Source organism: Xiphophorus hellerii, chromosome 11 (genome assembly GCF_003331165.1).
Source record: "Xiphophorus hellerii strain 12219 chromosome 11, Xiphophorus_hellerii-4.1, whole genome shotgun sequence".
Classification (NCBI taxonomy): Eukaryota; Metazoa; Chordata; class Actinopteri; order Cyprinodontiformes; family Poeciliidae; genus Xiphophorus; species Xiphophorus hellerii.
The window spans coordinates 7,850,373-7,876,326 of record NC_045682.1 but is presented as its reverse complement, the minus strand read 5'-3'; the positions used below and the strand labels follow the sequence as shown (position 1 = coordinate 7,876,326).

At 40.2% G+C, this 25,954-nt stretch overlaps 1 protein-coding gene across 1 annotated transcript in view; it reads right to left on the bottom strand.

Moving 5' to 3' along the window:
* Positions 1-19,612, bottom strand: part of ntm (neurotrimin) — a 267,901-nt gene extending 248,289 nt beyond the window's left edge. The window contains exon 1 of the mRNA XM_032576751.1: positions 19,359-19,612. Coding sequence (XP_032432642.1) covers positions 19,359-19,428 — 70 coding nt within the window. The 5' untranslated portion in view covers positions 19,429-19,612. The remainder of the gene's footprint in view (positions 1-19,358) is intronic.
* Positions 19,613-25,954: the final 6,342 nt, after the last annotated feature.

Sequence of the window (25,954 nt, the reverse complement as noted above, 5' to 3'; positions counted from 1 at the left end):
TTTCAGAAACAGTTTTACCTTTATGTGCGACACATATTTAGAGCAGAGTGTAAAAATTATTCAACCGTCCAAAAATAGCCAATATTTCATCCTCAAGTTGTAATGAAGAAAGTGCAGAGCACCCAATATAAAGGCTATCCATCTATCACAGCACAAAGACAAATGATGTGATGACGGAGCGCAGACACCTTTTTTCCAACCTGCTGTATTTCTGTCCGTTGTACTTTTTAGTGTTCTGCCTGTACAGAGACTAGATCTGGTCGGAATTTAAAGCCGATTGTATCTCTGGCTTGTTTCTGTCTTTTTTATTATTATTATTGTTGCTCCAAAATCACAATGCAGACAACGTTATTTTGTCAAAACAAGTAAAGTCACATTCCCGAGAAAAAGCTTCTGGATTGCAAGTTGTTGTAATGAAGACTAAAGTGGAATTATTACAAGAGCAGAATGTGAATGAATTAGTACAATATCTTTTTCTTTTTTTTTTATCTGTGGAGTAATTGGAAATAGGAGTTAAATGCACAAAATAGCTTTTTGTAGGATGTCAGAAAAATGATTTTCCAAGCTGTGAGATTTATGGTTTGTACTGCCATCATTTTTCATTGGTGACAGCACATGTGCTTTCCTGCCAGTTTGTTTTTGAGATAAAACATGTGCTAAATGTCATGTCACGAATGGGAAGTGGATTACATTTGGCCAGTCGGAGTACAAGCCGGGAAAGATTCGCTTTTTAAAGGCTTTCCTATAGCCTTGCTGACCGCTCAGAGTCGTTTCACACTGAAAACCATATTTGCAGAATGAAGAACACAAATTCTCCCTGGATATTCATTTGTTGGTTCATTCGGTGCCTCATCTCTGTCCAACACACTCATGTCGGTACAAACAGCAAATTAATGCACTGAAGACATTTTGCCAGTGTGCTGAGCAAGCCGGTGGTTGAACCTTAATCATACATTTGAAGTGTCTTTGTGAGACTCCTGATTTTTAGAATTTAAGATTTTTTGCGTAGTTCTTTTCCAGGCTGACAAGAGCCATTATTATTGTTACAGGTTAATTCTCTAACCTACAGAGAAGAGAAAGTATTAGGAATGACACTGATTTCACAAATTTCAACTTTGCAGTAAAAAACAACAGAAGGGTCAGGACTGACATTGGAAAAGAAAATGGTTTCTCACGAACTCCAACCTGACAATAATATATGCCTCCCTTGCATACAAATCTTTGCCATCACTAGAGAAAAACAATGGTTTGTTTACACTTTGATCTCGTTTAATTTTATAATTTTTTTTTTTAAAGAAATGCGCTGTTCTTAAACTTGTTGCCGGTTGTACTTCCCAGATATTCTGGTCATCGAATATATTTAGGAGTCGTTTCTGGTTTGGTCTTGTTCACTTAAGTTTATACTCTGAGTTTCAGTAAGTTTTTCACCGAGCTTCTCTTTCTGGTAATTTCAAGCAAGTAACTGAAAATATTTTTTTTTTAAATAAAATAAATATGCCAGTAACCCTACAGGCAGCCCAATAGTACTTCTGTTTTTGGAGAGCTGTGACTTGAGGAAGATTTCCCACCAGCACTTCCATTTCAAACCGTTTCTGCTCCGGAAGCCGTTTGTTTGTTTTACACAAAGTGCCAGTGTTTTTGGCAGTCTTGTACCGCAGAGAGAAGACGTATTTCGTCTCCTCTCTCAGGTTCTCTGCTGAAAGGCTAAATACTCAGAAACCAGATATTCATCACTCAGAATGTGAAGGCCTGCCTCGTGCTTAGCTCAATCACACACACCGTCACACCGAGGAGTTCTCCTCCACCAAACGTCTATCAAGCAACAAAAGCAGGGCGGCTGACGATGAGGAAATGCGCTGTAAATGGGAGCCTCTTTTATTAGTGCTCTGAGTGATCATTGAGCAAAATATTAAATTATGGAAGAGCAGGCTCGAGTGACAGGAGGCAATCACGCAGTCAGAGGGATATGTAATTGTTTTCTGATTTGTAATAATAGGGTGAGAGGAAACATTGGCCTGCCGTAATTGACGGTGAAGAACAAAGTTTTGCAGTGGAAAATTGGAATCCTCGGGGGATGTGAGCTCATAATAAGAAAGAGAGAAAGACGTGTGGAAGACGCGAACCAATTTGAATTTACGAGACAGAATAAATATGTTTTAACATCACGAGTGTGTATTCAAATGTGCAGGAGGAAGATAAATATGCTAATTCGTCGCAACAGGAGTTTGTTGTCAAAGTGGCAGAGGGACTGGAAGTTAATGGCGGGGTCAAATGCCGCCTCTTCCTTTAAAATGTCCCAATGTAACATTTCTGGAGGCATGGCTGCAGGCACCGTTTCCACATCACATCCCTGTCAGGTCTCTTTCCAGTCCACACATTCACAGAAATGTATTTTCCCCTGGACTTGAGCAAGTCCTAAACTTGGCCTTAAACACAAGCGACATTTTGGACTGAATGATGGCCTTTGTTTCGCCGCAGTAACCGGAAGGGACGACAGATTGTCTGAGCTTAGACTTACGAGTCTGGAGTCCGATACTATATAATTTTTGTGGCGGTACGTCCATATCTTTAAAGCATACGTGTCATACGTCGGGATGGGGTTCAGTTTTTATTGCTGTGACGTCTCCGTCATCCTCACTGCAGACTAAGAGCTTTAGCTCTGAATACGATTTAGTAGTAGGTTAATATAGTGACATCTTGTCAAAAAAAAAAAAACTGTCAGTCCTGTTTAGGAACAAATAACACTTTGTGTTGTATCAGATGCATTATGTTGCAATATTGCAAATACATGGAAACCTATCTGAATCTACCTTTCATAAATAATTATTACAACCTTTCAACATCTAATATGATGCCTGTTCTGACAAAAAAAAAAAAAAACGTTATATTTTTTAAGTCATACATGTCTAAATATTATTATTACTATTCAATGTTACACTGTGACTCTTCTAGTTAGTTAAAAATCAGTATAAGCTGCGTCTCAGCGAGTACCGTTCCTCTATTAGATGCCGGCATTTTTCCATTTCTGGCAAATTCAGGCTGAACAACTTCCCTCCGACTCAAAACAAATAAAAAAAAAATAAAACAAGCATTTGCAGTCAACAGAACTGACGAGGAACACGTCTTCATCATCTCAGAGACGAGGTCTGGCACTTCATCTGCACTCCTGCAGGCGAACACTGTCTGTTATCTGACAAACCCCAACTACTGCCAAATGTTACCATTTATCGGTGCGTCTTGAGGAAGACTTGTATATAAAGAGAGAACCGTTTGCACTCTAGCTTAGTTTACATTTTTTTAAAAGACAAAGTTTGGCTGCCCTTTGTCACCGATTCTGTTCATCACTTTCATGGACAGAATTTCTAGGCGCAGCCAAGGTGTTGAGGGGATCCGATTTGGTGGCCTTAGGATCTCATCTCTGCTTTTCGCAGACGATGTGGTCCTTTTGGCTTCATCAGATCGTGATCTGCAGCTCTCGCTGGAGCGGTTCGCAGCCGAGTGTGAAGCGGCCGGGATGGGGATCAGTGCCTCCAAATCCGAGGCCATGGTCTTGAGCCGGAAAAGGGTAGAGTGCCTTCTCCGGGTCAGGGGGGGTGTCCTGCCCCAAGTGGAGGAGTTTAAGTATCTCGGGATCTTGTTCACGAATGGGGGAAGAAGGGAGCGGGAGATCGACAGGCGGATTGGCGCAGCGTCTGCTGTCAAGCGGGCGCTGTACCGGTCCGTCGTGGTGAAGAGAGAGCTGAGCCAAAAAGCGAAGCTCTCGATTTACCGGTCGATCTACGTTCCCACCCTCATCTATGGTCATGAGCTTTGGGTCATGACCGAAAGAACGAGATCGCGGATACAAGCGGCCGAAATGGGTTTTCTCCGTAGGGTGGCTGGGCTCTCCCTTAGAGATAGGGTGAGAAGCTCAGTCATCCGGGAGGGACTCAGAGTAGAGCCGCTGCTCCTTCACATCGAGAGGAGCCAGTTGAGGTGGCTCGGGCATCTGGTCAGGATGCCTCCTGGACGCCTCCCTGGTGAGGTGTTCCGGGCACGTCCCACCGGGAGGAGGCCCCGGGGAAGACCCAGGACACGCTGGAGGGACTATGTCTCTCGGCTGGCCTGGGAACGCCTCGGGATTCCCCCGGAGGAGCTAGAAGAAGTGGCTGGGGAGAGGGAAGTCTGGGCCTCCCTTCTGAAGCTGCTACCCCCGCGACCCGACCTCGGATAAGCGGAAGAAGATGGATGGACAAAGTTTGTAAAAGCCACAATCTGATCTAAGGATGTGTAGATAAAAAAAAGAACCCAGCTAAATGGCCCTTTTCATTTTTTCAATGTGTTTTCTTCAATAATTAAAGCTAGAGACATTTTTTAAAAATTACTTGTACTTTGAGTGTGTGCAATTTCTTTGGCCTCATTTCCCCCCCCCGGCATTTATTTTATTATTTCATTTTGAAGAAATACGGTTCCATTTTCGAATTCAAAACGGAGATAAAAAGTTATGGAGTCATCGACCGCTGGAAAGCCAAACTAATCAAAAGATTTGCAAAAGAAAAATGAAGTTGAGAGTAGTAGTAGCATTTCAAATTAAATTATTAATTCAATCTAAATCAATGAAGGAGAAGGTCGTTGTTTAGAAATACAGATTTTATTAAAATATTCTAATTGTAAAGACTGGAAAACAATTTTTTTTTTTTTTTACTAATCTGAATCATTTTTCCCCAACAATCCTGGAAAACGATTGAAGCAAATTCTACACTTCAAGGCTTTAAACTCTGCATATTCCCCCTATCAGCAACCTCAACCTCCTACACAAACTGCAAAACATGAAAAGCCAATCCTCATCTTTATTAAAGTAAAAATAAAGAGACTTTTGGTCAGACAAAAAATCCCCATCAGTACTCAGTCTTGAAGTTGACCGAGTGCCGATATTTTAGTGCCAAATCACTAATAAAAACCACTTCGACAACACAAAGCTTTTTCTGCTCCATATTTTGGACCAGGAGGTCACGACACTGAAATCCCAAGGTGAGCAGAGTTTAGATACGGGTGAAAATTTCACACAGGCCTGCAAAACTCCATGTGACGATGATGAATGTATAGCAGCACGAAGCGTCAAATAAAATAAATAAGGCCATGTTTCTTGAGCTAACAGCACAGCAGAGAACATGTCAGCTCAAGAAGCAGACGGCTTAATGGTTCAGAGTTTTAGAGCTTTATTTTATTCTTTCTTGACTTTTTCTTCTTTATTCTTGGTCCCAAGAATAAATCCTCGTTTGACATATCTGGCTGGGCATGCTTAAAAAAAAAAAACCTTTGGGATTTCACTGGAACAGGAAAAGTTTTAGTTTGTCGTTATGGAACAAAAAAAAAAAGAAGAAAAAAAGGTGTTTGATGTTTAATGTGTGAATAGCAGAAACACAGCACATTAGCATCATTTTTAGTATTAATCTAGTCGACATTGTTGTGAGTTTATCACTGTACAAGAACATAGTATAGATAAACAGACTTGGAATTCGCATAATCCAAAAAAAGGCATTTATACAAGCGGCACAAAAAAAGAAATTAACTGCAATATTTCTGAGTTTTGTGGGATATTTCTAATAGGTCTAACAACAAGATTATTACAGAGAAGTAAGATAATGGGTCATAATTTAGAAAAAAACCCCGCAATATTTAGAACTACAACCAACTACAAGAGTAGTATTCAGTGCTTTTCATTTCAAACTATAAAATTGTTCTTTAACATCATTTGTGACGCCACATTCTTAGCCACAGCAACGGCATTTTAGCAAAACACAACGCCAAAGCTTTAGACAGCAACGTGAATTTAAAGAAACACTCAAGGAGCATCACATAGCTCTCACTTCAAAACATTCATAGCTGATAAAAGCAGCATGTGTGAAGTCAGGTTAGTGGGGAAAGAAGGAAGAGGGCTCAAAGCAACGCTGATATCCAGTTTCTTGGCAACTTGAAATTTGTGCCCCGGTTGCTAAGACTGTTGGGAAGAGGAGCCGTCCAGCACAACATGGAGCAGTTCTCGTTTCTCTCATCCCCATCCTATTTTCTCTCTTTATTCTCTCACTGCCTCCTTACCTTCTTTTCTCTCTCTCTCTCTCTTCTCCCCAGCTGTACTCTTTACCTCCAGTACGCCACGCTTTCCGTTTCTCTCTGATTTACCCCGCCACCCCCCGCGCTCACTCAGCTCACAGTTGGTGGATGGATTTTGGTCTCTTTGCCCTCTTTTTCTGCTGAAGGCAGACAAATAAAAACAGCTTTATCTTAAGGATGAATACGTTGCGTCCTCTGAGAGGGACAAACAATATTGCATGAAAAGTATGGTGTATGACAGCTCCTAAGCACAACATTTACTCTTTTACCGAGTCAAGCAATATCCTTCCTTTGTCATGTGTGGAAGTAAAGAGAACCCGAGTGTAGAGGATGAAAAAATATACAACATAAATGAAGACGGGAAACTTACAGATAGAATTAATGGTGGACATGAAAACGCAAGGAGCTATGAAAATAAAGGAGTGCAAAGTAAACCATAAAGCTTAAATATACCGAGGGAAAGGAAATGGTGCCCAGTAACCTGCCTGATCGAAAGACAAATCAGAGGTAAACGAAGGCAGCTGGGAAACAGAGGAGGCAGAGAGAAATTAAGAGATGTGAAACAGCTGAGCAGAGCAACAAGCTGGCAGGCAGAGAAGACAAGATGACTAAAGCAGACAGGACAAAAAGGGGAAAGAAACCAACATAAAACAAACAGAAATAATCTAAAGAAAACAAAGCACAAATAATGAGAATTAACTAACACGAGGAAACAACTAAAATAGGATCTCAGCAATTGAGCAATAAAAAAAAAAGAAAGAAAACATAAACCTACGAGTCCAAACACCTACAGAGGAGAACATCCGTCTGCAACGGCGATAAATAAACCGACCCATCACTCCTTCTTCTGTGAATGTGAAGTCCCACATGTCCTGTATTACTTTCCAGGGTGAGTAGAGGATGTTATACTGAAGTGAAAAGGTTATCCCCTGTGCAGAGAAATCACCTCATATATAACCAGGTAATTACTTTCCGATGCCTTGTGGTGTAAATCAATAACCCCAGAGGTTCATGGGTGCGACGAATGTAGCTGCACCTTCAGTCACATGCTTTCGCTTCTGACCTTTGAGTCATTATCATCCTGTACCTTACAGGTACTTAGCCATTTCACTGCAAAAGTAAACGGTTGTGGTGCACGAAGGAACAGAATTTTCCATAATACAAATCCGTGCACGTCACTGGCCTGAGTCGTCTTTCCATTAATTACATTATTTTAAGAAAAACTTTCTCCGTAGGCTCATTAGCGATTTTGTTTTAATTTTCTTTATGTCCAATTCCAAGAGCAGAGCAGCCGGATGTCGGACTCCTCTCCTGTGGAACATAACGCGATGCAGTGCCATCTCTTCTGTTGGGGCAGCAGCATCAACAACCCGAGATCTCTGGAGATGATGGTGAAAAGAAGGATTTTACATTAAAAAAAAAAATCAAACAGATTACAGACAACCCTGACCATCTTCTCGAAAAACTGCGTCTTCAGCCAGAGGCTTCTTCGAATTCGCTGCAGTACAGACTGCTACAGGAGTTCCTTCCTACCCAGAGCCATCAATATCAACAGTAACTCTTTAATTTCCATTTGGGATAAATAAAATAGTATTATGCATGCAGAGTTTACACATTTGTGTTCTTAATGTTAATGCTGTAGTGTGTGAACCATAGCAGATTTTCTTTTGAAACAAATAGTTTTGTCTGCCATCACGTAGTGCAGAACAACAAACAACGGCAAGTACTTTAATGGCACTTTAAAAATGAAGGAAAAAAAAAAAAGTGTGTTTAAGCAAATGCTTACTCGGTTTTCTCACATGCATTAAAATGAACGCATCGTGCGAAATGTTGAGTTTAAAATCCTCCCTAAGATCACGTCGGCTCTGGAAGTCGGGAGGTCAAATCGCAAACTTTTCGGCTGAAATCCTGAGCAACACTTTCAGGTTCCTGATCTGAGAATATTTTTGCATACTAATGGCAAAATTATCTCCCTGTTACTGCGTTGTATGGCAAAAAGATTGCCCATGCAAAACAACTTCCACCATCTGCTGAGATGGATACAGTCTGTCAGGATCTTCAAAGAGGTGAAGCAGCTTTGACACAGAACCGATTCATTCTCAATCCCCACAATTTACATATTTAGATAACATTTTAGCTCCTCTATCCCACCCATAAGTGAGTCAGACTACCGATGATCCCACTGTAAGTTTACCTTCACATGGAACACGCCAGTGTATTCGTACCCTGTATTGGCTGTGTGTGGGAGGCCATTCACCAGTCAGGAAAAAGACCCGACGCAACCCAAACCACATCCCGACGCGCAGCATGTCCGTCTCTGAATGGGTTTCAGTCGCCAGAAAACACGAGTGCAGGCGTACGGTGGGAGGAAAAAAATCGGAGAACTCGAAGCCGTCAGCCAATCAGCATTAATACAGCAACAAGCAGAGCTGCTAAAGTGAGGACACAAAGACTTCTGTTAGTCTCCTACGGAGAATTAGATGAATACACAAAAGGCATGGGTTTGAGCCTTTGTTTTTGCCTTTCATGTTTGAAGCACATAATTGGGGAGATAAATATAGATTCTGAAGCTGCCAGCAAAAGAAACGCGTGGCCGTTTTCTTGGCTGCAGGTGAGCCTAAAAGAAAGGACGTTCCAGTAAGAGATCACAGAGGATTTACAGAGAACTGGCCTCACCTTCCAACCGGAGCCTGGATTCTGCTTTCTGGATCACTCCTGTGTGCTCTACGATGTCTTCTGGAGAAGCCATGCATCAGCTAAAACTAACGCTTTGTTGCTCAAGGTGAAAGTGTTTATTCTAAATATTTAAGGGTAGATTATTGAAGATTCACAAATTGGGTTAAAGGACTCAGGGAAATGGGTAATTCTTGAACCACATAAATGGATTAGGTTATAAGGGAAGAGAGTGAAGGAAAATAAGAGTTTTTATACTCGAGGCCAGGAGGTTTATTTTAAGCTACATGTTGAGCGCTGTGGGTTTCTCTGCACTATGGCATGTTTTAAATGAAGAGGGAGGTTGTGTGATATTTCACTGCTCCTATGGACCCGTGGCATGGCTTTGATTCCAGATATCTGTGCACAAGCAGCACGTTGGAGCATGGTGAGGTCAGTGTTTGGGCAGTGTTGCTCTATTTAAGACATTAAGCACAATTTTACTTTTTGCTCCGCATGCTAGCATCCACGTAACTAGGAAGGCGGAAACAGAAAGAGGAAAAATTATACATTTTTCACTTAATGACTGAGGAAACACATGCGCCTCCAGCAGCACACAAGTCAGGAGACGGTTGTACGTATGTGGCTTTAAGCTTGGCGGCAACCCCCAAAATATTTGAAGTCGTAGCTGCATCCCAAAAATGACTGAGGGACGTCAGACTGCAGTGAAAACGACTCCATTTAAATACAAGCTGCTGAGTTTGTTGGCTACATTTATACATATACATTTTCCAGAAGCTTCTCACAACAGTTTGCTGCTTATGCAGCACAGATGTAAAAGAGTCCGTTTTAAACGCAAATGCGCTTTTTCAGCTCTGCCTACAGATTTTCTCTGAGACTGAGATTAGGGCTTTGTTACGGCCCATTTGTACCCAAGCCTTTAACTTCCTGACTGATGCCTAGAGATATTTTTTCAATATTTCTACATAATGTTCTTTCTTCATGTCGTCATCTACTTTGTGCTGTGCCCCAGGTCCCTGCTGCAGCTGAGAACTGACACAACGAGCTGCTGTCAATGGTGTTTTAGGAAAATCTAAGCAAATTGATGTTATTTGAACCCTTTAATTTCAGTTTTATCAAACCACAGGCCATTCTCCCAAAGAGGTCAAACTTGGACATTATCTATCTAGTTGTTCTTTGAAACACACTGCTTCTTTTGCACCGGATGAACAGGCCACAGCGCCATTGGTGTTTTCCTTTTAGCACCACAGGCGTTACGGTAGACTCTAAGAAATGAGTCACTTTTGACTTTGAGCTTCATGTTAAAGTAACTTGACTGACTGTGTAGGATGTTTGTTCTCTTTTGGTCCATGTTATGTTTGGATATTGTAAAATTTTTAAAAAAAGGAGGTTGGAGTCCCTATTCACTCAGGTATTTAGGCAAAATTATATGTCTGTATAATCTAAAACTAGGGCTGGGCGATAAATTGATTTTGTCGATTATTCAAATGTTCTGTTTATGAAGATTACGTTTTTGGAAAATCTGGATTTTTTCCACCAATGAACTACTGAGGTTTTTTTTTTTTTAAGCATAAAAAGACACTTTCAAAGACAGAAAACCAGAAAGTTCCCGATCACATATTCTGCCAGCTCCCTGGCTGTTCTGCACATGCATTAAACATCCTGGCTGAAGCCTGGAGGAGCCAGTTAGAAGCACTGGTAGCTTATGCATAACTTGTGGTTTTGCATGCACCACCGTGGACTGGTTAGAGAATCCGAAGCAGAACTGACTATGCTGACCTCATGTAAAGGCAACAACCTGATCCCTCCCACACCAGGCTGGCAACACTACAACTAACTTTATCAAAGTTGATGGTGGTTCAGATGCTACGTGTTTGTGATGCACCCTCACAGCGTTGGATACAAGACTGGATCTCACCCAGAAGCAGGGGCGCCGCCAGGAATCTTGGGCCCTATGACCAAAAATTTGATATATATATACATGTTCAGAGGAGTTGAGCAGTTTATGACCCCACAGTGACCTGCATGCGCAGAAGAAGAACAGCAGCAAAGCAATAAGGAAGTAACGAGGGATGCTGCTGTTTATTAATAGATTTTAAAAGTTATTCAGCAACTGGAGTTCATAACAAGATCATAAGAAGATGAAGGAAGTTAGTAAAAAGAAAGCACAACTAATTTCAATGGGCTTTTGTGGCCCATTGAAAAAAATGACAAACACACAAAATTTCGCTGATTTTCACACGCAGATTTTGTTGACAATCTGCATTCCCATTTTAAGTGCTCCATAAGGGATTGTCACATTATGTATTCAGTGGCTCCAGACTGAAACTGACAGAGCAGAAACCTTTAAGAACCAGATGGAACCGTCCCGGCTGACTCTTGATCAAAGACAATATTATGCAAAATTACCAGAAACACACAAGCTACTGCTGAAAACATTGTTTTGTGGACCAGTTCTTTGCACCTCATAAAACATTTTGTACAGACAGGAACCATGGATACAGTGTTGAATCTCTTTTATAACTAATTGTACAACTTGAGCAAAGGTATAAACTTTGACAAAGGTTATAAACCCTAATACAAGTGTTATGTTGCTATTGTTTTGATATATAGAAAAACAACACTTTCAAATTATTATTTTCTTAGTAGGAGCCAAATAGCCTTCTATGCAATGACTTCGCCAACGTTGAGACGAGAGAAATATAGCCAACCTTTAACTGGTCATATTTTCTTTTCTTTTTTTTTGACAACCCGTTTCTTGAAAAACAGTTGCAAGTGTATTGAAAATAATAGAGCATTATCTCTTTTTTTTGTAGTACAACTACCAAGTCTGAAATGTTTGCATCATGACAACCCCACAGTGGCATAAAGGTAAGTGTCCGTCTGCTCCATGTTGCATCTGCTGTGGTATTTGAGTTTATTCTACGTCTTTTTCAAAACTGACAAATCTCAGAACATTGAACTCACCACTCATAACCTTGCAGTTAACCTGTTTGACACACTAAGGCATCCATGCCAGGCAAAATGTTAAATATCTTCATTAATATTTTATGTCTTTAGAAATCAATCTCATTTTTGGGTACATGTAGGGCCACATCTGTACATGCCATGAGCTGCTGTGGCTGTGCCACACTAAGACCCTGCAGGAGTCAGACTTCAGAGGAGTCAAGCAGGAATCAACTTTACTAAACAGGAAGCCTCTGATCAGTTGCAAACTCCTTGAACAAGGATATTTCAATGGCAGGCAGCTCGCAGAGCAACGAGCAGCAGTGTTATTATTTGAACTGAGGCCCCTGTGTTCTTAAGAGACTGCGCGCAAGGCGGAGTACATCTTGAAAGCTGCTCCGCCTCACATACAGCCACAGAGGAGGAGAAGTTCTCTGGAGCAAAGAACTTCTCTACAGCAGGAGCGGAGGAGCTGCTGCAGGCTGTCCGAACTTCGACTCACACACACTGGGAGTTGTGTACAAGGGCCGTCGCAGCGGTTCAGGGTGTCTTAAGTACAGTTTTAACCCAACAGTAAGTTTTTGGGCTGTGGTAGGAAGAACCCAAAAGAAAATCGAACAAACATGCAAGCTCCACGCAGGAGGATCCAGGGTTGGGATTCGAAATGAAGACCTTCTAGTTTCAAGGCAACAGTACTAAACCCTGTTGCCATATTATTTCAGTGATGCATTCAAACCATTTCTATTCGTATTTTCAGGGCGGAATGATTATTACATTTGGGTCAAATTGAACGGGATCTTTCTCTAATCCAAACAGGGTCAGATTTACACGTACAGAATAAAGTACACGCATAAACAATTTGAACACCGACCTTCAACAAGCTTCTGTCATGAGTCAGGTTGGATGTCTGATCCGAAGCCTATCCTTTCCTTTTTTCTTTTGCCCAAATCAGACTTTTTTTTTAACGACAGTCCGAATGACCCGACCGCAATGTCCCCCCCCGCCCAAGTCGGGCAGGAGGGACATGACCAATCAGAATGGTCATTTTGCATTTTATCTGACTTTTACGTCATTGATGTGAGAGAAGAAGAGAAATATCGTTTATAATAATGGGGAAATCCCGGTGCAACAGTAGTGAAGAGACAGGCAAAGTAGATTCACACAAACGTAAGAATGTGAAATTTATAAAAGCGCTATAAAAAGAAGGCAATCCGTAAAGGGAGGCCTCAGTCCTCATGGGTTCGAGTCCCAGCCCGCCTCTTCCCCCTCTCTCACGACCCGCTTTCCTGTCTGACAACCATTAAATAAAGGCCACTAGAGTCAATGAAACCTTTAAAAAAGAAAGTCTAATAAAACAGTTTAGAAAATGTAAAATAATAATAAGTGACGATAAAAATTGTGTGACAGCAGAGGTGTGCAAATACCAGCAGAAATTTTTTTTTACAAAATGAGTAAAACTGAATAAAACAGAATATATTTAAACACATTGATTTTGTTGGGAGTAGTAACGGTAATATAGTCTTTCAGCTGCTGGGAGGAAAAATCTGCAATGACACGCCTTTGAGCATTTAGGGTGTAGAGGTTTGTCACTGAAGGAGCTCTTCAGCTCAGCAACAGCTTCATGCATGGAGACTATCTCTAGAAAGTCTGAGGGGGAAAAAAAAGATAAAAAGTTATTTAAAAGACGCCTGTAGTCAAGCCTTCAACCCCACAATGGGATCTTGTGGAAAACTTGTGGGATCAGGTTTGGTGGTGTGTTTTTAATAAAAGTGATCAGCACAACCACTTTAGCAGACTGGTAAGGAATGCTAGTTAGCAACAGGATAACATGTCACAGCAGTGTGTATACCAAGCTGGTTACCATCATGAGAAGGCCCCAGGTTTCACAGATCACCTATTTAACAATAAATTAATAAACTGATTACTTGCAAATATCTCTACTTTGGTCAAACTCAAGTCATAAAATTCAACTCTTGGTTGGTCACCATATATAAAGCACATACTCAACTCTGTTGCTCAAGCCACGTTTGTATTTTCCCCCATACAAACGTGGCACTGTTTAAATGGAAATTAAACTTTCCAACAATATATGATTTATTGCCAAAGCGTTTGTTATAACCAAGATATAATAGACCAAAAACTAATTTCACTAAGGGTGTTTTCACACATGACGGTGCAGTAAGGGTGTTGTTTTTTGTTTTTTTTGTCTTTTGTAAAAAAGACTACAAGCCATTTTTGCGCCAGCGCTAGACTCTCACATTTGTTTTGGTTGTATTTACCAAGAAATCCCTCCGCTACAGTCTTTTGGAGTGGTCCCAGAGCACCGACCGCAACCAAACCGAGACTTGGGTTTTTAGGTGGACCAGAATTCACTTTTTTGGTCTGCATCAGAGCTCAATTGAGCATTCACAGTTGCATTCACAGGACAGTTGCATTCATACCTCCCCAGATGAACCGGACTTTATAGACAAACAAGCTACAGTTCGACTAAAGCCGACTGAAAAGAGTTGGTGTGATTGAGTGTAATCTTGGTAAGTGTTCAGCTTGGAAAATTAAGATATGCCTTTAAAAACAGAGAAGATCTGCATGATATTAGAAAATCTTTCAAAGTTGACAATAAAAGTAAATATTGCAATGACTACATCAGTTGCTGTACTGGTCCTTTATCTATCTTTTTTATGTTTCTGATTCCCTCTTTCCAGTTTCTTGGATAAAGACATTTATGTCTGGTTTCAGGAATTGCATCTTTGGTTAACATATTATGTTAGGATTAAAAAAAAAAGCAAATTTATAACACTTGGAATACATTAGCCAGCAATCGATACATTCCAAACAATCTTCTGCAAAATGAACATTGAGAAACACTAATATTGCGATGGGAATATACTGAGCTGCCCTAATGAAGGAGATTATATATAACGTATAACGTGAGCACTCTCCATAATTCCAAGGTCAATGACAATTTTTCAATTCTGGTAGCATAATTATTTTTTTTTCTCTACTTTTGTATTGATTGTTTGTCATAAAGGAGTCGTTAGTGGATAAGACAACAGCTGAATGTTTCAGCCTCTCCATTTAACATCTGAATGAATCAGCAATCGGTAAACATCTTTTACTTTGTCAAAGAAAATCTGCAAGGATGTACCTTGGAAGTTTCCCCCACTTAATGCTCAGATCTTGAACTATTTTTTAAAGTGTTTTGAAACATGTTGTGGTACATAATAGGTACCGGTACAAAAAATAATACATATATGTCAGCATACTCAAGATAATACACATAGCCAGGTTTGTGTATTATCTGGTGTGACCTGTGGAGTACCTGAACTCTGAGGTGTGTTTTAGCCTCTGTCTTTGTTGGCTTCATGGTGAATTTTTCCCATCCTGTTCTGAATTTTCTTTTTTCTAAGGGTTGCTAATAAAATCTTTTTATTCCTTTATTTAACCAGGTAAACCCCGTTGAGATCTAGATCTCATTTTCAAGAGGGACCTGGGCAAACAATTTGCAATACATAGCAACCTGGTTACAAGATAAAAACAATTAATACATATGCACAAGTATAAAACAATAAAAACAATTTAAAAACAATGACACTGTTTCATAGAATCTTGTTGCCTATCTTTAAGAACTGCTCGAAATAAGTCCAGTGAAATCATTTCCGACATCTTAAGTTCAGACTGCAACTGATTCCACGCTGTGGGGGCAAAACACTGAATGCCTGCTTCCCTTTTTTCAGTTCGAAAGCGCGAGACATGCAGAAGAATAATGTTATCTATCTTAAATAGATGATCAGTAAATGGTCAGCAGCAAGTGTCACCTTTCTAATGCATCATTTAGCTTTACGGCATGTTATTGTTCCACTGCTGTTTTATACCTCATATTTGCAGTGTGGGTATGCCCTCTTTGTGTTTTGTAATGACACTAATTACTCTGTCAATATTAATGAAAATATTCCATCTATGAATGCTTTGACCTCAAACGACAGACTGCTGTCGTACATTAATGACATGCTAATTTAATCTTGCATTGTTTGCATTTGGTTTCAGTTCAGATAATCTTATAAAAGAGCTCCACACAGAATATCCTTAGCTTTTGCTCAAGGGTTTGACCTTTGACCTTGAGGCACACACATAATAATAAGAAGAAGACATAGCCGCTGTCTTATTAAGAGTGCACCTTCTTCTTACCAAATTTAATTAAACACTACATATTTATTTGTGGTAGCAGAAACGTATTGAATTAAAACAAGATGGCGACGTATCAAACAGACTTCCCCTGAACCCTTACGGTTCACATACAGCGTAATGACCATTGGAAGATTCATAATTCAATGCTCATCCATAATTCACTGCAGCCGTCATTCAAATACCTCCACAGGTACATCGTCTGTCTGCCAGCCCAACACTTCAATCCAACGCTTCTGCTGAGTTTTTGCAGGTTGGTGTACTTTGTTTTTCTTTATCCTTCCTTTCACCCTTTAATCACCAGTTTTGTCCTGATACAAAACGATACTCATATTTTTTATCTACAAAGCAAAACATCCAACAAAAACATCACAGTTCTTTAATCTTCTTATGTGTATTGTCTTTTGTTTAGTACCATGCTGCTGAACCCAACATATTGTTAACATCCGAAATGGGAAACAGAACCTGAAATCCAAAAAGCGTTTAGTTTTAAAGTCTGATTGGTGCATCTCCACTTCTTACCCGAGTCTGGAAACCGAAAGTGCTCCAGATTACAGCAGGTGAGGTTTTTGAAAACTGGATCATCATGTGAAAATATGTTTCAGACGATCAATGCACACTGGAAAAAAGCTAACTGAACACTGGCGCATGAACGTGTCCCCTCCCAACTCGTTCACTTTACCCCGAGACGCGTCTTCATTCTACAATCCACAGCAGAACAAGATGCTTTTGCAGTCGAAGACGGAAAGTCAGGAGTGGCACCAAGATGCATCGCTGAACATGTGGGGGTTGTAATAATATGCACAACAGACTGAGAGTCAAATCTAAAAACCACCCACCAGAATGAGGTGGACGCATGGCGGCTTCAAATCAGTCGTGAAGTTAATTCCCTTTAAAAATTCACACACACAAAAAAAATTCAACAGCGTTTCAATGGATGTTGTAATATGTGAATGAGAGCGTTGGCTGCAGGAAAGCATCCACACTCCGTTTTCTACCAGAGGGTTTATATCAGCAAATCCTATGTGAAACGGTTTTGCGAAGCAGTGGGGGACAGAAGTCCCACTGCCACCGAGTTTCTCCACTCGCCTACATTTGCTCTCGTTAACCACAGAAGATCGCATATTTAGTTTTTCAATGGGTTACATTTATCCACGTGTATTACTTAATTAAAATATCTCTCAAGACAAACATGAAATATCTCCTTGCAGTTCATGATTAATGGAAACTTCTCTGCCGAGCGCAGATCTTTTTTTTTTTTTTTTCCTTTTTAACAAAACTAAATATTGAACATTTTCAGATAATTTTATATCCGCATTCCCTACAGAGACTACAAACACTCATTCAGCTCTTTAGAACCTGCACAGAATCAAATGGGATGTAGACTTACGTAGACCCACCCGCAGAATCTGCTTTGCTCTCAGAGCAAAGAGCATTTTAAAACAGTCACGATTAAAACAGCAAGGTCGTCTAAGGGTGTGGTTGTCCTGGTAGTGCATGAATGCGATGTGTATTCAATGATCATCTTCTCAGATTCCAGTCATCCGCTAATTTCTTGATGCACCAGTTGTACCGCTGAGTATCCTACTAACTCAATAATTATTCTTATCTCACTCTGTGTGCAATAATCTGAGTCTGTAAATGTGCTTCAGATTGATGTGATCTGGATTGAGATCAGCAGAAGATGGACACAGTGGTCAGTGCCTTAAATCAGTCCAGCTGACACTTGTTTGCCCAGTACTGGCATTAAACACTGGTCTGCAGATACGCAACAACAACCTGTGACGCACAGTGCATGTCTGTGTATCCGTGTCTGGATAACCAGACAGGTTCTCCAGAAATCTGAGCTCCGGTAGCTTTACTTGTTGGACAGGACCATGTGACCAAGCCTTCCCTCCCCATAGGACGCTGTGGACCATTGGTTCTTACCTTGGGCAACTTTTGATAGGCACCAGCTGCATTTCCATCACAAATGCGCGCAAATCCCTTGTCTAGATTCAGCTTATGTCGAACAAGCACTATTTTGCAATGGTAGCGTTTCCGTTGAAGAAGACATTAAATTACAACCTGCTTGTATGCGACAAGTTGTTAAAGCCGATGGCAGTGATGGATGTAAACAGTTACGTGAGAAATGCATTTCAGTATCAGCCGTTCAGCCCCAACGAACTGAAATAAGTCTGCAGTGTAAACTTCCCCATTTCAGATTTTAAATAATATTCCAAAATGCATACAGTACAAGCACTTGAAATAGCTAAATTAGGGGAATAACAACAATCCAAAGTGCATCACCTACCAAAACATAACTTGAATTTGTTTGGAAGAACTTCCAAACAAAGCATCTGCTGTAAAAAGTGTATAATTAATGTACGTGTATCGTTTTTTGTTGTTTACTTTGATTCCTGAGGCCCTCTGGAGCCATTACTGACCCACTCACGGCTCCACGCCGGGTTCAAAGGCCAACTCTGAAACTCGCTGCTCCGGCCATGACAGTCCGGCCCTCTTCCAAACTTTAACGCTTAAACATCAAGCCAATTTTCTGCTTCTAACTCATTAGCTTTGAGGACAAAATGTTCACTGGGTGCCTACAACATCTCTTCCCTCCCCCTGTTTTTTATTGATTTCATTATTTCACTGATTCATCAACTCACTGGCGTATTCAACTATTCCATCCCGACTCCAAGGGTAATTATGGAAGGACAAAGAGGAATTACAGAATAATTGTAAACTGGCGATAAGAGTTGGAAAGTAGAAGGAAAAAATAAATAAATCCATAACGTTTAAATCGGGGACTGACTTTCACATTTGGGTCGTTTCGGGCAAGAGCTCCACGTTTAGCAGCCCTCAAAAGTCTGGCGCATGAACGGACTGTTTTAAAGCCAGGTGCAGACAAGGTTGGACACACCGAGCTGTTCCAGTACAACACCACCTCCCTCCTGCCCTGGAGAAGAATACGCGGCTTAACTTGTGTGACCTGAAGACGTTGTCGAAGCGAATTAAAGAACTAATGCGCAATCAACTTTGCAGCGCAGAGAAGCCGGGAGAACAACAGGGGGGGGGACAGCCGCACCGTGCAGGTGCATCACAAAGACGCTGCAGAAACACTTCACCTCCTCTCGCTTTTGTACTTATTGCCGACATGCGACAAAAAAAATAAAATTATAAAAATCAACAGCCCGACTACTTGGGATCATCCGGATATAGGATTAAACTTTCAAAGAGTCGGTCCCAGGATGCAGTCCAACATTTACCGGTGTAAAAATACTTCAGAGAGCCAAGAGCGCTCAGCCGCATCTCACTAATCGCTTTACTGAAGTAGAAGCTCAGCCGGCGGTCATGATGCGGTCAGCAAGGAGCAAAAAAAAAAAACCCGGCGGAGACATCAGCAAAGCGTCCCGCCAATTGCCAACAACCCGACAGCATGCAAACCACAGACGCGACTAGAAGAAGTGCTCCAACATTTTTACCTTGCTCCATCAACAGGATGGTCATTCCGATCAGCACAGCCCAGTACAGCGGGTTCTTCATGCTGCCCATCGTTTCGGCTGACTATGCTGGGGGGGTTGGAGGGGGTCGACTCGGAAATAAGTCGGAAATCTTCTGAAAATCCACAAAAAGTCCAATTCTCCCAGTCCTCCGAGCTGACTGGGAAAACATCCACTGACTGCAGCGCGCAACAAAACTCCCACCTTCAACAGCGAGGATCCTGGAGGCGAGTAGAGGGGAAGCTACCGGCAAAACGCAGCGACCACTTCCGGCCAGTCTCCATCCAATAAGAGACACCTGCTGGGTTCTCCTCTGTTCTCCGGCCGACGGTTGGGCTGGCGCTTTTATTTTGAAGCGCCAATCAACCCACCTCCGGTTTTAATTTGTTTAAATTAGCCGAAGCGACGCTAAATAATCACTTTTTGTGGCGGTGCAGCTGGTGTTATTTAGCCATTGTTGGCCCTTTTTTTTTTTTTTTTTTTTTTTTTTTTTGCAACCAGCTCGATAAAAAAAAAAAAAAAAAAAGCAAAGACGTAAGCTTCACGTGTTCTAATCTAAAACATGTTGAAAAGAACCTTTTAAATATTAGATTTTGGGGAAAAACCTCATTAAACAAAGTAGGACGATTGAAGGAGCCGCAGTGTCATTCAAACTCTGGAGAGTTTAATCAAGACGAGGATTAAACTTGTTCGGCCTGATGTTACCTTGACAGAAAGCTGCGACAGAGACGCAGCAATTCGTGTTTTTTTTTTTGTTTTTTTTTAGTTTGTTTTCTTTGTTAGCTTGAATGTTTTGGTCAAACTGTTGTGAATAAAAACCTTGTCAGAAAATCAGTGTGCATTATGTTTCAACGACTGAAATATGCTGGGATGAATGAGTAAATACTACGCATAATTTTTAAAAAAAACTACTTGTCTGGTTCAGCAACATGTTTTTCAATGGTTTTACTCTCTCTTTCTCTCTCTGTGTCTCTCAAGAAAAAATTAAGGCTATTTCATGAAAAGGAAACATGTAACCAAAATAGTTATATATGAAGAACTCATTTTGTTAGGCGTAAACAGATTCCCTCTTGGGGGGGGGATTTTATTCGTTACTGATTTGTTCATCTTGTTACTGTAATGACACAGAAGCATTCAAACTTTTCTAACGCAACCATCGCTGCAACAATGCAGCGTTTACAACGCAAAAAAACAACTCCTTGGCTTTACTGGAAAACACGTCCAAGCTAACAGTTAAAACCCAGTCACAAGCCAACAAACAGCTGGCCTCACAAACCACCACCTTTCATTGCAGGGGCCTGAAGCTGCAATGCTTCCCCTCTGAACGCAATAACCCGAAACAAGCAGAAGAAAAACAGACAGACAAAAACATTGTCAGCCTGGCCTAATCAATGGCTTATTCAAGTTAACTGGTTCAACACACGACTCCATGTGGCTCAACACTTGGGTGCAAACGGCGTCAGGAAATTAAAATAGTTCACTATTGACACATGCAGGAAACGTTGTGTGACGACTGATTACAGTAGATGAGAAACTAAATGTCAGTGGAAATGATCAGTGTCTATTCCTTTGTCAGGTGTGACCAATGCCCCTTTTTTCATTTTGCCAATGAAAAAAGGTCATTTTTTTCCCATTGGCCAATATTGACAAAATATTGGTACAAATATTTCCCCTACATGATTTTTTTATTTACTTTTTTCACATTTTACAAGCACAATGTATTTTATTTAGGTTTTATTCAGATTTTATGGAACAAACCAATTCAAGCAAAAGTGAAAACATTCACTTTTACTTGAATGTTTTTACTGAAGTTAAAACAACAACATTGGTTTTGCTTTGTGTTGACTAAAACCTCTGAAAGTTGCAGTCAACCTCTCTCTTACTTTGCTTAATAGCATTTAACTGTGCAGGTCATGCCTGAAATTCGGATGCGCAGAGGGGTAAACTGGGTCACAGACACTATAAAAAAATATGCATCATCTGCAGCATTGTTCATTAAAATGGCACACTGTTCATGTATTAAAAGGAAATATGTGCACTAGGCACACTCAGTGAGACCGTTGTATTAGGGAATACATTCAGCAAGTACTTTCAATACTTTAAGTGTTTTTTTATTTAATAAAAAGGTATTTATTTGCTTTTTTTCAAGTAAAATAATTAATAATAATTGTAAAAAGAAGTGAATCTGGATTCTACTTTTCTTTTTTAAGTGGAAAAAATGAAAAAGTTGTTATTTCTGTTGTTATTTTGTCTTTTTCAGTGGAAGTAAATCAGCAGCTTTACAAGTCATACTGTTCTGAATCTCTCAAAAAATGCATATACTGTAAACATTTTAAAGAACATTCTTATTTGACAGCATTATTGTGCATGCACAGGTGGATTATTTTATGCCAGCCAAGTCACATGGGACCCCCCACATGTCCCGGTGGTACCGGTGAGTCAACATGCCATCAGTAGCTCAGTCTCTTTTTATCTTCTTACGCACAAGTTGCTTAGTGCAGGTGATTCCTCTCATAATGCTGCTATGCTTGACGTCGGTAGATTCGTGACTTCGGCCAGAGTTGTATGTTGTCTCACCCTGGGAGGCTGTGCAAGCTAACTCTTGCAGGAGTTGTTGTTTGAGGGGATGTTGGTGGTGTCATTGGGGAGCGCTAGCCCTCACTGTTAGCAGGCCCGGCACCGTTGCCAGCCCACAGAGTCCGCCGTGCCGCCCTGGCTTCGAAGTGGTGAACTTTCTATTATTCATATTTTGATTTGATACAGAAAGTGATCCTACCCTCTGTCCACCGCACGTTTTCAGCCGTTACAACGGTTTAATCTGGATGTTGTTGCCATAGGGACTGCTATCCTGTGACGTCTCAGTTTTCCTCGACGATGATGGGAGAGATTTCTACAATGTCTCTTGTATGTATTGTAATTCTGTGTCAGAGGTTATGAAAAAAAAAAATCAAAACTTTAACCTCATTCTTTTCTTTTTTTTTTTAAATTTGTACTTTTCTTATTATCCACAGGATTCAGGTGCCTTGGCAGACTTCATCCAGGTTCCTGTGGGGTTATTGACTGTTATGTTATGCTAAGTATATCACTTTGCTCAAATAAAATATTCAATCTTGTGAACTTAAAATCTTTTGTTGTGGCTATTTAATTCGTTTAAGGCAATCGGTTTCCTAGATTCTGCTAAGTAAACTGTCCTGTTCATGTAAGTTGGACTAACTTGATGTATTTGAGTTAAGAAGAGGTTCATTTACTTTCTATATCTAAGTTGAAACAACTTCACTTAACTAAGTTAAATTAACTTCACTCAATTAAGTTCATACAACGAGGTCTTAAGTACACTGAACAAGGACAAGTTAGGTAAACAAAACGTAAGTTTTTTTTTAAGTAAAGTCAACTTGTCAAAGTTTAGAGTGCAGATAGACAAATACACACAAATGCACAGTTTAAGTCACACAATACTGAAAACATGCAATTATTGAAATCATAAACATACCTTGTGCCTCGATGAGAGGGGAGGCAAACTTTATACAACTTATCTTCCATCTTTTGATCTCCATTAAGCTGCCGTTGCACTAACAGTTAAACAGGAAATTGTCCCTTCAAAACAAAGCATCAAAACGCAAACAGGAAGTTAACCATAGTTAAATCTAATTAAGGGTCTAAGTTATTACTATAAGTCATTTGTAGTCAACCGTTACCAGATACTGAAAAATGTTCCTGTTTATTCTTGACCTGTTGCTATGTTTGTTCTGTATAAACATGAATTAATCCACTGTCAAATCACACATTACAATGTTGACTTCCGCTGGTCATTCATAAGTTTAAAGCTACATATTTTAGCAAATGACAAGCAATTCCATGAATGGTATGATTATCACTTTTGTTAGTTGTGGAAGGAAATTAAAATTTTAGGCTAATTATGCATTCAACCAGCCGCTATTGTTTAATATTTTAGCAGCAGCATTTCCTTTCTCGAGTATAAATTACGTCAATATCTCATAATTCTCCATTAAAAAATGCTTCTCGTTTGGTGTGAGATCTGGTGGACGCAATTTATCCACTGCAGCGTCATCAATATGTGATTGATCTCATGATTTCTTGAAGGAAGCTGTGGACACGCAGCTTCTGGTATCCATGTCATCTATTTTCAATAACTTCAGGTATTCTGTAGAAGTGTAGGTGTTTTTGCACAGTCTGACTGAAGCAGCTCAAACCTTTGCAGCATTCGATTCTTTTAAACAGCTGATTGTGTGTGTGTGTTTGGGTAAGAAAAAAGGGAGTTCAAGAGTTCTGTTCTAAAACTCATTCGTTGATGTCTTTTATATTGCCAAGATGGCAACTGCCAGCTCGATGATGAAATGTGAAAACAGTCAAGGTGTGTAGAACAACTAGAAAGGACGAAATCTGTTTATGCCGAGGGGTTGCTGTTTTACTTTTAATTATTATCAGGTGCTAAATGTTAGTGTCCATTTGTCGAGCACAAAAAGCTACTGTAAGCATGGAGTCAGCCAGCAGCCATTGCATTTCTCAATTGCCATTGGCTTGCCCCATAAATCAATTTTATAAATTTGCTCAAATAACAAATTATTCCACCTTAGCTCACTTCTCCTAGCACACAAACAATTATAGAACCATTATCATTTCAGTTCCAACATCGCGGTAATGGTTAATTATTAGCTGCCGGATTACTCAAAGTAACAACTAAATAATATTTAACCACTACATACTCAGGGACAGAGAGCAGTAACTACATTTATTCAATTGTATTTAATTGAGTGACATTTATGGGGGGAAAAAACGATTTTTGGAAGTATTTTTACTGCGCTGTACTTTTTACTTTTACTTGAGTAATTGTATTATGAAGTATTGCTACTCTTACATGAGTAACATTTCTGGACTCTGTACCCACTGAAAAAAAACAAATATGTTTCAACCAAAAATTTACCAGACAAACACCTACAGTTTTTGTTAAAGTTTCAGAAGTTTCATATTGAAAGAAATTGATATGGAAATATTTTTCTTTTGCCTGATTTTATCCATTTTTGTTATGAATTTTTGTCAAAGTTGAGAGTTTTTACTTTGTATTTTGGTCCGCCTGATTGTGTAATTTTATTATATAATTGATAATTTGATAAGTTACTCAGTTTTTGAGTAGCATTTTCACCAAATACTTTTTTACTCTTGAGTAATTTCTTAGGTGGCTACTTTTTACTTTTACTTGCTATTCTTACCCAAGTACGATTTTTGGGTACTCTACCCACCTCTGCCAACTTTCCCCACAATAGCAGGAACTTCTAACACACTTAATTCATTGCTTTAATTCAGTTACTAATTTATATTTACCTGTTACCACACAGGTATTATTAGTGCAAAGCTTAGCGTCTCCGTTCACCAGCAGCCCTTACAACGCTGAATTACCGTTGGCTTGCGGAGTCAAATGTATTCACTATTGTGTTCGATATGCCCTCTGGTGGCGAACGTCTGCAACTACATGCTTACTGCCACCCTCAGTCTAAATATGAGAAATACAGCTTGATGAATAATTTCCATCTTACAACAGAACAGTCTTCAATTAAAACAAAATAAATGAAAAGGGAAGCGGTGTAGCTATGTCCAATATCTATTCTGTTAGACTCAATTGGGCAGAAAAAACTGACAAAGTATTTCTGATGACTTACAATGAGTCGTTCTTGCTTTGTTTTAGAGTTGTTTTAATTCAGACACTTTGGGGGGTATGAACAGCCTCTTTCAGTTCAGGCCACACAGCATCTCAGTCGGATTAAAGTCCAGATTATGATTGGACCACTCCAAAACTTGAAGTCAAAACTGAGCCATTCAGACATGAACCTGCTGGTGATCGTCAAACCATTGTCCATCTGCAGAATAATAGGTGCTCTTGAATGTCAGATCGCAAACTGATGGTCAGACATTCGCTTTCAGGGTTCTGCTAGAGAGCAGAATTCATGGCTCCGGTTCCTGAGGCAGCAAAGCAGCTCCAGACCATCACACCACCACGTTTGACTGCTGCCGTGATGTTCTGGTTCTGAAATCCTGTTAATTTTATACCAGATGCAACAGGACCCACACTTTCCAGACTTTTGTCTCATCAATCTCCATAAGGCTGGAATGATGAGATGAATCTGAATCATGGTTTGTCAGCATCACTCCTGGACAGGATGTTCCTTATAATAAATGAATTACTGAATTACTGCCTCGTAAAATCATCAACCTGTACCTGTTCGTGAACATTGAATAAAAACCTGACTTTCTGCCATGTGTCATTTTCACTTCAACTTGTTATGTGACGAAATATTTGCCGGGCTGGAAGAAGCCGTGTTCTATAAGCTCAGGTGAGGCATTCTCCTCTCTAGAGGTAGAGAGTGAGACAGAGAGAGAGAGACGGGAGGATTTTAACGGTGTTTTGTCACTGAGAAAATCAACTAGAGATGCCAGAAAGTCCGTCTGTGAGAAACTGAGAGGAGAACAGCATGTATAATGCCGTAAGCTTCATGAATTTTCATCCATCACCAGCAACTATTCTTTTTGCATACAAAAGCAACACCCTATTCTTATTAATCCAA